This window comes from Mustela lutreola, chromosome 10 (genome assembly GCF_030435805.1).
Source record: "Mustela lutreola isolate mMusLut2 chromosome 10, mMusLut2.pri, whole genome shotgun sequence".
In the NCBI taxonomy this organism is placed as follows: Eukaryota; Metazoa; Chordata; class Mammalia; order Carnivora; family Mustelidae; genus Mustela; species Mustela lutreola.
This window is the reverse complement of record NC_081299.1, coordinates 6,163,422-6,175,021: the sequence shown is the minus strand read 5'-3', so window position 1 is coordinate 6,175,021 and position 11,600 is coordinate 6,163,422. Positions and strand designations below refer to the sequence as shown.

Below are 11,600 nucleotides of genomic sequence, written 5' to 3'. Positions count from 1 at the left end.
TAAAAGGCACCCCAAGGGGGAGTCCTTGGGAACTGAAGAAGCCTGCGGAGGCCACACTCCCAGAAGAGTAAAGAAAGTCCATTACCGAACCCCACCCCCGACTCCTGGCTGGTGTCCCTCGCAGGAGGCGTCAGAGATTCTTGGGTGTCAAAAGTGACTGGAGGCGTCCCTCACACAGGACATCACTATGGATCACAGTCCTGCCTGCCCGCAAAAGCATTCCTGCCGTAAAAGGCCAGTAGGAGGGATGGGGTGACTCTCCCCCTCCCCATCGCACCCTTTACTGTGCGGATCTGGAAGTTGCGCTATTGCCCTGCCATTTTTAACCCCTGGAAAATACTAGAAAGGTTTTTGCAAGGGGGAATTACCCAACTTTGTAGCTTTAAGTAGTTAGTAGAGGACATTGACAGAAAACTGTAAAGATAGAAATCCATCATGGTCTAAGCGACATTCCAACACATGTGGTCCTTACAGCCAACTTTCCTAGGAAACGGTCCCCCGTTGGGTTTTAATTCATTCAGGTACCGGTTTCAGCCGGATCCCAGTAGAGGTCCCGCGGCCAGAAGTGGCTAGACCAGGGATGTGGAGGGGATCACGTTAGATTAGTCAGGAGGAAACCTCACACGGGAGTCTTAAGATTGGCAGCCATCCTGGTGACTTAGGGGGCTGTCCCGTGCCCAGGAGAGACCGCTTTCTATAAGAACAGGAATAAAGAGAGGCCATCAAGTTTCTGGGTCTTATTACCATTCTGGTCAGGGCACTGACTTCCAGCCAAAAGGCAGACTTTCTCCTCCCCGTGGAGTAGCCAGGGGCTAGAGGATTGCAGCCCAAGCAATCGACTGAGACCACACTCCTCGCGGGGCCGACTCCCCGACTCGCCGACTCGCCGACTCGCCGACTCCCCGACTCGCCGACTCCCCGACTCCCCGACTCGCCGACTCGCCGACTGGCCGACTGGCCGACTCGCCGACTCGCCGACTCACCGACTTTGCACCAAAGCTCAGAGTCCAGGCGTCAAGACTCAAAGCCCCTCATTCAGTGCCAAAGGATGAAGATTTAGACTATAAGTGGGGTCCAGAGCCAACAACCAAAAAAGAATTCTTAAGACATTTCTGGTGCAAAAAAGGTGAGTTTTATTAAAGCACAGGGACAGGACCCGTGGGCAGAAAGAGCTGCCGGAGTGGCTGATTAGACACTCAGGGGGTGGGGAGGTGAGGACAAAGAGGTGTTCAGAAGGGCTGTCGGATAAAGCAGACCGTCAGGACACCGGAGGTTTGGTTATCTCCCAGCCAAGGCTGTTTTTCTCTCTAATGAGGCTCTAACAGGAAGACCGTTGAGAATTTCCCAATGGAATGTCACACTCCTCCATCTCGCGTCCTTGTCAATGAGCTTTAGGTTTAGAAGAAATTCAACTTTATTTACATTTCCTTCTGCCTCAGGAACTGAGTTATGGGTCTCTGGAAGTTAGGCTATGGATAAGAAATCCTCTTCCTTATAAATCACTAGGACATTTGTGAACTGAGGGAGACTGGGATCTTGCAAGATTGTGATCTCTACAGGTTAACTCTTTGTTTTTCCTTGACGGCAGCCAGGAGTGCCTGAGGAATGTCACACTTGTCCCAGGGTAGGGGGGAGGGGAGGGGAGGGGGCGGGGGAAGGGGAGGGGGCGGGGCATCAGCTTCTGCTTTGTCCTCCGTTTGCCTTCTGTTTCCTCATCACCTGTAGATCTGGGTGCATCCCTCTTCTTGAGGTCCCCAAATATCCTGAGTTTCCTGCTGCTGGAACCTCAGTAAACAAGGTCTCAAGCCAACATTTCCAAGGGGCTCTACTGGCACCATGTTTCATAAAGTCAGCCTCAATTCCTTAAAGCTGTCTGGTCACATCTGAGTCTATGCATGTCTCTCAAATGCAACATTCTAGCTAAAGCTTTGGTAAAGTAACCCAATGTTTCCACTGGTGTCCTGTTAGGAGAACAGCTTCCTTTTGAACTTATGCAAATGATTATAATTGCCGTGGAGGAAAGAATACTTACTGAGACCTTTTTTCTAAAAAAAAGAAAAATGAAGATTTTTTTTTTTAAATTTATTTGAGAGAGAGCACAAAGGGAGAGGGAGAGGGAGAAGCCAACTCCCAGACGAGCAGAGAGCCGGATGTGAGACTTGATCTCAGGACCTGAGCCACCCCGGCACCCTACTGAGACCTTTTGAATTTCAGCGGGTTCAGGTGGAGAGAAAGGCTAGGGTGTGCTCACAAATGAATACTTTATCACGTTTCCATAAATCATGGATATCTTAAGAGAAAGTTTCCTTAACCTGAAAGCACAAACATTAGAGAACCAGCAATGTTTCCAACAAGAGTCACAAAACGAACAACGTCTTCTTTGGGTCACTTAGTTCCACATTATTAATTTTTGTTCAGTTTGCAGGCAGTTTTTTAGTTCTGGAAATGTTTATTACCCATTTCAGTTTTATGATCACAAAGATATCAAATACCTCTATTTGTCAAAAGCCCTTTCTATGAATCTCCTTGTAGGCAAAACTCATTTTGCAAGAGGCTCAGAACAGTTAACTATAAATGACAAAGGATCCAGAAATGGACACATTTCTTTTGCGTCTGTTCTCCACGTCATTACTATGTTCGGGGCGAAAGGAGGCAGCGCTTCTCAGGGACGACTGCGGTGCAGAATTTCTTTTTCTCTGGTGTTCTTGGTCATGCCGCCTCGAAGAATGAAGAGGTAGACCAGACCAGGGTGGTGAGTAGCAAAACAGTTTATCGAGCAATGGTAGAAAGCTCCCGAAGAGGGAAGGACCCAAGAGGGTTGCTGATTTGGCGTTTAAATCTGAGGTGTTTTTTTTTTTTTTAAGGTTTTATTTATTTATTTGACAGAGAGAGAGAGATCACAAGTAGGCAGAGAAGCAAGCAGAGAGAGAGGGGGGAAGCAGGCAGAGAGCAGAGAGCCCGATGCGGGGCTCGATCCCAGGACCCTGGGATCATGACCTGAGCTGAAGGCAGAGGCTTTAACCCACTGAGCCAGCCAGGCACCCCCAAATCTGAGTTTTTTATGTGCTTTTTGGTGTGGGTTGATTAACCCTCGCTGCACCTGTCACCCAAACAGGTTTTTGTCCACGTGCTCATCTACGCATCAGATAGGAAAGGGCAGAGGCCTCCCTCCTGGGTGGTTCCGTAGCCTCGGGGATCAAGAGGGTGTTAGGACAGCTAACCTTTCCTTGCCTTTCTGTCACATACAAGTTGTAAGTCCTCCCAGGAATAAGACTTAGAGCTGGGGCACAGAGTAAAGCCTAGAATAACAGGACAGGGTCTCTTTCCTTTTAAGGGTAGTTTCCTCTTAGGACCAGGAGTAGGGGGTGGGGGCGGGGGCTTGTCTCTGAGTGCCTTTCTTCTGACTGTCCTGCACTAACTACACGTGTTGCACGTCCGAGTGAGGAAAAATAGTCCTGGGACAGAGCCTTACTGCATCTCAGAACGGACCGGGCCACGTGGGGATATCAGGGGCTGTTGTGAAGTGCATTTCAGGGTGGGTCTTTCAATGCACTTTGACTGGGCAAGGATCAAAATGCCACACACGTGCGCGCGCGCACACACACACACACTTAACCTTCTATCTATGATGAGGGAGGGAGCAGAAGGCTAGCTGAAGATGAAGCTGAACACCTTGTAACCTCCCCCCGCACCTCCCACTCCCCAGTGACACCAGAACAACCTAAATTTGACAATGACAAGGCCTCCTGGTATCTTGTAGGTCAGTCCTCTTTAGCATATGAAATTTCTTTCTGAAACCTCCCTTACTTCCTTCAATGAGAGAGAGAGAGGAAAAAAATATATATATATAAATTTAAATAAAAAATTATAATAAAAAATTAAATTATAATTTATAAATTTAATTTATATATTTTAATAATTTATAAAATTTATAATTTTATAAAATTAATTATAAAAAATTAAAATAAAAAATATATATTTTTTTTAATTTTAATTTTTTTTTTTAAGGTAACCCGTGTGCCCATGGTTGGGCTTGAACTCACAGTCCTGAGATCCGGAGTCTAGCCGGGCACCGGGATCATGATATCACAGATTCGGACTAGTGGGCATCTGAGGTAAAACTTTGGAAGTGGACTTCTGAGTTTTGGGTGTAAATGTCGCTTGAGGCTTTCTATTACAGAGCTGACGAGAGTCTCTGGGAAGTTCTTCCAGGGGACCGTGAAGTTCTGTGCAGCTTCCATCCTTCTGGGCCAGAGTCTCGCGGGAAAAGGCAAGTGGCATGGATGCTGATGGCCACGTCATGGATGCTGATGGCCACGGCATCTTCGTCAAGCCGTGTGGGGGCAGATGGGCTGCGGCCGAAGAAAGGAAGCAGGAGAAACAGGTGAGCCCAACAACCGGGCTCGTGGATAAGGGGGCTCTGGAGGGAAGAAAGCGGGTCAGCCACCGTGCTGCCATTTCTATGTCACTGTGGGCAAATAACCGTGACCTCCCTCCGCCTCAGTTTCACCTAACACGGGACTAGTGGCACCAACAGGAGACCCGATGCTCAGCCTCATATACTGTCAGCCTTTGTCGTGATCTCTAAGTGACACGAAGATTCTCCTCCTGGCCCCGCCCGACACAGCCCGCCCCCCCCCCCCATCTTCCCAAGGCTCCCGGCCCAGCAGTCCTGGGAGGCCCGAGAGGGGAGACTCTTGGGCCTCCCCAGTTTATCAAGTATTTGAGGAATTCCTTGTGACTATTTCGCCAGAGGTGGGAGGAGGCCCTCCCTTCCGCGAATCCCTTCTGTAGCTTCTCTTCTTCCCGGCAGACAGCGAATTCCTGGGTTTGCCTGGGCCCAAGGCACTGGGGAGAAGGCATTCTCCCAGCAGCCAGGGCTGGTCTTCTGCTTCTCCCCTCCCCAAGAGCAGAAGGCAAGAGCAGGGAGTCAGGACAGGTGCTGAGCGCTGCCTGAAGTTGGCCAACCACTAACCCTAAGTGAGAGCTCAGGATGCCGCGTAAGGCTAGAGGGTAAGTCTGCTCTGGTGGGGCTCAGATCCGGGAAGCCTCACAGCCGGGCTTCTCTGATGTTTGTGAAGGAGAGCTGGTTCAAATGCAGTTTCTGAGCTGGTCTGGGATGGATGGAGCCTGTGAGTCTCCGTTTCTGGCAAGCTCCCAGGTGCTGTGGCTATTGCTTGCGGGTAAGCCAGAGAGGCCTGGAGGAACTGTGCTTCTGGGGCCTTCAGGTGTATGAGCAGGTGCTTGCATGGTTTGACTTCGACGGGAATTGGAGTGACCTGGCAGCCCCTGTAGGGCTGCTGGCTTCCCTAACCCGTCCCTCAAGACCCCAGGTTGGAGATGTAAGATGCGTTCTCTGGCCCTGTCCTTTGAACTAATCCCATGGGGGTGCCGTAAGTGTTCAACAAAGGCGTGGAGCGGACTGGGGCTGTGTGTTGATTTATAGCCTTTGCTGATAACGGTGATCGAGGCTAATTGCAAATGATGTAGGGGAAGTGGGCCTCAGTGGGAAAACCACACCTTACTGCGTTACATTTCCTAATTCCACAGGGCTCTGCCTTATACCGCCTTGGAATTTACAGTTCTGCAAGTTGTAAATAACCATCCTAGCACAAAATACTTGTCTTGAGGCACTAAACCAATGCTGTATGGAGAGGTTCCTTGACTGCCCTCCCGGGAAGCCACTTTAGATCCATTCCTTCCAGCATTCCTGATCTATAAACCAGTCAGCTCTTCAGATTCTCTTTCAAACCAGTTAAAACAGCTGCCTGGGTCCCTCAGTAGTGAGTTAAAATCTTTAACACCTGCTTTTTTATTTATTTTTTTTAAGATTTTATTTATTTATTTGACAGAGAGAGATCACAAGTAGGCAGAGAGGCAGGCCGAGAGAGAGAGGAGGAAACAGGCTCCCTGCTGAGCAGAGAGCCCGATGCGGGACTCGATCCCAGGACCCTGAGATCATGACCTGAGCCGAAGGCAGCGTCTTAACCCACTGAGCCACCCAGGCGCCCCAACACCTGCTTTTTTAAATTTGTACTAGAGTCATAATTTTTAACCTTGGGGGAGAAGAGTATGCTTTAACTTTATTAACATGCCTCTAGACACTTTCTGAAAGATACAAAGTAGCGAGATCATTAGACACTGTTTCAGTATTCCCTTGTAGGAAGGTGAAATTCACAGAACATGAAATTAACCTTTGCGAAGTGTACAACTCCCAGACATTTAGTACATTCACAGCTTATCCAGGACTCTATCCAGTTCTAAAACGTTCCCATCCCCCCACCCCAAAGGAAGTCCTACGCCCATTAAGCAGTCCCTCCCCACTTCTCTCTCCCCCGGCCCCTGGCAACCACCAATCTGCATTCTGTCTCTATGGATTTACCTCTTCGGGATTTCTCATATAAATGGAATCATGCAATATGTACCTTTCTGTGCCCAGCTTCTTTGGCTTAGTGTGATGTTTTGGAGGCTCACCCAGCATGTAGCAACACTTCATTCCTTTTTATAGCTGCATAGTTCATTGTGGGGTATATGTCACTATTTGCTTATCCATTCATCCATTGATGGACATTTGGGCTGATTCTACCTTCTGGCTATTGTGAATAGTGTTGCTATGAACACGTGCATACGTACCTGCTTTTAATTCTTTCGGGTATATATCTAGGAGTTGAATTGCCGAGTCATAAAGTAAATCTGTGTTTAACTTTCTTTCTGTTTTCCACGGCAGCTGCACCATTTTGCATTCCCACCAGCAATGTTCCAAGCCTCCCAATTTGTCCACAGCCTTGCCTACAACACGAATGAAACCTGGGGACGATATGCTGTGTGCAATGAGCCAGTCACAAAAAGACAGATACTGTATGATTCCGCTTATATGAGGTGACTAAAGTAGGCAGGTTCATTGAAACAAAAAGGCAAGTGGAGGTTGCCTAGAGCTGGGGGGAAGAAATGGGCAGTCGACGTGGAGCAGGCGTAGAGCCTTAGTCTCGCAAAGTGAGAAAGTTCAGGCGATCACTTACCCCACATAGTAGATAGAGCAAACTGTATACTAAAGATAGGAAGCTTTGTTGTGTGTTTTTATGACAGCTCTAAACAAAGAGCTGTCTACCTATGGTAAAGTGTAACTGAGGGAGGCCCCTTGGGTCCCCAAGGAGCCTCGTGACCCCCCTGGCTTTCACGCTTTCTGTCCATGGTTCTTGGGGGACACACCCGTTTGTGCCTGTGCACGCTGATAAGCAAGGTCAAGCTCTGTTCTTGTAAAGTCTCTTAAGTTTACTCACCAGGCATGTCGGAGCGTGACGGGCAGCCTCCCTGCCCCGGCAATGCCTGATCGAGTTTTGAGCCAGATTCAGTGTCAGAGCTCCTAACCGGCCTAAGGAGCAAGAACGCTAACTCGGATCTGATAGGTTTTCTCTGCTGAGCTGAGTTCCAATGGCCAGATGGCCAGCCGGGGTGGCGTGCGGTTGACCCCACTGAGCACCAGGCTTGAAAAGTCCTAGGTCAACAGACCGGACCCCCTCCACCTCCCCTACACTGCCCCAGGACCACGGGTCTGGATAGCTGGATGCACGCTAGGACCTGTTCGTCACCGCTTCCTTATCTCAACCTGGAATGGAGACGACCCAGTCCCTTCCCACTCCGCCTTCGAATCCAGCAATCCCGTGGGCACACTGCTCCTGGGCAGGCAGCCTCGGTCTGTGCCCCCCTGAGGCCCATGCCGGTGTTTCTGCTGTAGCACCATGCACCTGCTCCTAGGGAACCCCACGTTCTACTGTGTGGCACATAAAAATAACAGGTCTTCCAGGGGAAAAAAAGGGTTGGGGCAGACCCACTTAAATCCCACGCATTTTTTTAACCTGAACACAAAACCAAATCCAGTCACACCACCAGCGACCCCTTTGCATTATACAGAGCTTTGTCATATGTCCACACCAATTGCAAGGGACCTAGGGAAACGCAGTCTTTATTTTGCTCAGCCAAGAAGTCCTTCCCCAAATTCTATTACTGTTGACAAGGGACTGAGCAAATTGATTTGGGGTTGGGGGAGCCACAGCAGTCTGTTCAAAAAAGGCCTGCAGCAAAACTTGAAGATTCCAGAACATTCCTAGTAGAAGTGAGAGCAGCAGTGACCCAAAGTCCTGGTATCTTTGGTCTCAAAACAACCCAGGGATTTGCCCCCCCTGCCTTCTGGTGCTACTTCAACTTTTTACATTTTTGTTGAATTTTCCTACATAAACTGGTAATTCTGAAAAGCTTCGTTTTCAGAAAGATCATTTTGATTCTTCATTGCAACAGTCATACAGAAGTCGTCCTGTTTCACTGCCCTTGGCCCTGTCAGTCAGCAAGTCTTGTCACTTTTATAGCCTAGATATTTCTCGGATTAATTGACTTCTCTCATCTTTTCCGCTACCCTCCGAGGGCAGGTCTACAGCAAAGAAACTGCCCCCTCCCCTCTCCCCCAAGTCTGTGAACCTCTGTTCCCTCTGTGGTTCACCTCCAGGTAGCCACTGTGAGTTTGGAAGAACGCAAACCTGATCACTCTCGAAACTCAACGCCTTCTCTCTGCTCCTAGGACAAAAATCGAGCTCCTTAATGCACGTGGTCTTCAAGTACTAAGTCTAGTCTGGCCCAGCCTGCCCCGCCAGCCTCCCCCCTACACTCTTCCTCTTTGCCTTGTGCTCCTTAGCCACACTGACCTTGCAATTTCTTGATGGCATTACACTCCGACCACAGGCCTTGGCCCATACTGTTCCTGTCTGCAAAGCCCTCTCCACCGCCCCCTCCCCACCCGCCCCCTTTGCCTGGGTAAGCTCTTTTCCTCCTTCCTTCCTGTCTCGGCTCAAGCTCACATTTTTAGGACTGCTTCCCCTGACCAGCCTTCCACCCCCATCTCTAGAGCTCTTTTATTGTTGTAAATTCATCAATGTGTTTATTTGGTTAAACTGTGTCTTCAAGTAGAGTCTAAGCCGCCTGGGGCAGAAGGCAGTTTTTCTCTTGGAACCCTGTTGCACTCCCCTTCCCGTACAGCATTAGGCTCAGTAAATATAAATGGAGGGGCGCCTGGGTGCCTTCTTGGGTTAAGCATCTGACTTAACCCTGACTTGAATTCAGGTCTCAGGTCATGATTTCGGGGTGGTGAGATCGAGCCCCATGTCAGGCTCTGTGCTCAGTAAGGAGTTTGCTTGAGATCTCTTTCTCCCTTGGCCCCTCTTCCTCTTGGATCTCTCTCTAAAATAAGTCTTTTAAGGGGTGCCTGGGTGGCTCAGTGGGTTAAACCTCCGCCTTGGGCTCAGGTCATGATCTCAGGGTCCTGGGATCAAGCCCCACTTCGGGTTCTCTGCTCGGCAGGGAGCCTGCTTCCCCCCTTTCTCTGCCTACTTGTGATCTCTCTCTCTCTCTCTGTCAAATAAATAGATAGAATCTTTAAAAAAAAATAACAAAATGAAATAAGCCTTTTAAGAATAAAATATAAATGTAAATATATACTAGGATCAAAATCACCTGTGATCTCACGTTCCAGGATAACCACTGTTGTCAGATTCTGATAAGTCCCCTAAGGTTGTGCGCGGACATATGTACATTTTATGTTAGTGATAGCACTTTGGGAGTTTAATTCCGGGACTCAGATCCTCATGTCAGAGTCCCTGGCCACACTTCCTGGGTCACGAGAGGTTAAAGAGGCCCTAATACCTGGCCCTCTTTGGGTCCTTCGTCCCTCAATGATAAAATCCTGATATAATAAAATCCCAATATAATATATAAATTATATAATAATATAACTAAAGTCCTAATATAATAATCCTCCTAATGAGGACCCAGACTGTGTGGAAGGTGAGGAAGTGTGGCAGGAGGGCCCTGCCAGGACCAAGCATGGCCCCGTAACTGTCCACTTTTCCTTTAAAAGGGATTCCTTAGCTCTTGGTAGAGGTAGTTTCAAAATAAATGCAGTTTCTCGGAGAAACTTGTACGTGATCCTGGGACACACCTCAGCCTGTCCTTGGGTCAATCAGTGGTGTTCATTAGTGTCATTTTAAACCACACAGCAAAAATAGGCTTTAACTGGCAGGTTCTTCGAGTCCAGACTGAGGCCGGGCAGGGAGGGCAGGGCCCAGAGGCCAGAGTCTGAGACGCCCCCCCAACTTGGAGATCATTTAAGGGGTGGGGTGCAGACCACAGACCCCAAGTCAACCTGCCAGGGGTGTGCCTCTAACTGGCGGCCCATTCCCCCATCTGAATGCCCAGATCCCCTGAGTCCCAGGGCCCTTCCTTGGGCTCAACAGCAGCTGGAGACCCCAGACTGCTGGGCCCAGTCCCTGGGCTGGGAGGGTTGGAGCAGGGACAGACAGCACCTACGAGGGGTGCAGCCCCCAGCCCTCGGGCTCGCTCCTGGGTGCTCCCAGTGGCAGGAGCCCAGGCAAGGGGTTGTACCCCGTTGGCTGGCCCTGCTGGGGTGCTGGTGACACATGGCCATGCCTGCAATGCCTGAGTCCCACAGGAACCAAGTAGGGCCTTGCTGGGGCTGGGGAGGTCAGGTGCTGGGCAGGGCGTACCCCTGCCCCCCCCCCCCCCCCCGCCCCTGCCACCTCCCCAAGCACGCCGTCATTCATCACGCAGGAGGGCAGGGGCAGGTGGGCCTGGCCATGACTCAGGGCTGCCAACAGAGGCCACTTCTTTTTGTTTGCACAATCTGTGTCTTTCCCTTCACCCCCTCCCCCTCTTCCCCCACCAAAGTGCATTTTCTTTGGAGAATTCTCCAGAGCTCTCTGAAATGATTGGGAACCTCTGGTCTTGCCAAACCTTCCTTGGGCGTCATGCTGTGACACAAGAAAGGACAGGGAATGAGCTGGTGGGGAAAAATGGCCAGTCCTCCCTCGCAACAGGGTCACAGGGGCCCCCAACGCACACGCACAGGCTCTTTGTCACCCTCCTCACAGTCTCCCGCAGGTAAGACCCTGGTCACAATTCCCAAGCCTGCTACTGATGCAGGAACGGCGTCCAGCACACAGCGGACTCTGGGTCATTTATTTGGGAAAGGAGAAGGGTCCGCCTGGGGGACTCGGTTGGTTTGAGCATCTGCCTTTGGCTCAGGTCATGGTCTCAGGATTCTGGCTCCTGGCTCAGCAGGGAGGCTGCTTCTCCCTCTGCCTCTGCTGCTCGCCCGCTTGGGCGCTCGCTCTCTCTCTCTCTCTCTCTCTCTGACAAATAAGTAAAATCTTAAAAAAAAAAAAAATGGGGGAAGGAGGGAGGGGAGTGGCTGAATTAATAGATTTGCGCCGCAACAAGTAAAACAAGAACCATATCCCGTAAAGACAAAAGCCCGTGGGCCTTGTGGGACTCTGCTCTGGATTTCGGCCCCTTGCTCCCGGCTGCCCCTGCTTCCAAGGAAGCCCACGCTCCAGCCGCGGGGCCGACACGCGCTGAGCACAGGAGGTGGCCGTGGCCTCGCCTGGCAGAGCCGGTGGACCCAGGCCAGCAGCCGTGACTCCCTTTCCCTGCCCTGCAGATAAAGGCATCTGAGCTATTCACTGCCTTTACAGAAGTGATGATCACAGAGAAAGTCACATCTTCAGGCCCCTCGGGTCCTCGCAAAGGAAAATACA

At 50.2% G+C, this 11,600-nt stretch overlaps 1 protein-coding gene across 3 annotated transcripts in view; it reads left to right on the top strand.

The window, feature by feature from the left end:
• Positions 1 to 996: 996 nt before the first annotated feature.
• Positions 997 to 11,600, top strand: part of LOC131809768 (solute carrier family 2, facilitated glucose transporter member 5) — a 29,707-nt gene continuing 19,103 nt past the window's right edge. The window contains exons 1-2 of one of the 3 annotated variants that reach the window (XM_059137128.1): positions 997 to 1,126; positions 4,009 to 4,384. In XM_059137128.1, the coding sequence (XP_058993111.1) occupies positions 4,155 to 4,384 (230 nt within the window). In that variant the 5' untranslated portion in view covers positions 997 to 1,126; positions 4,009 to 4,154. Of the gene's footprint in view, positions 1,127 to 4,008; positions 4,385 to 4,994; positions 5,014 to 11,600 lie in introns of those variants that run through there. The other 2 variants (XM_059137129.1, XM_059137132.1) reach the window with 2 other exon arrangements.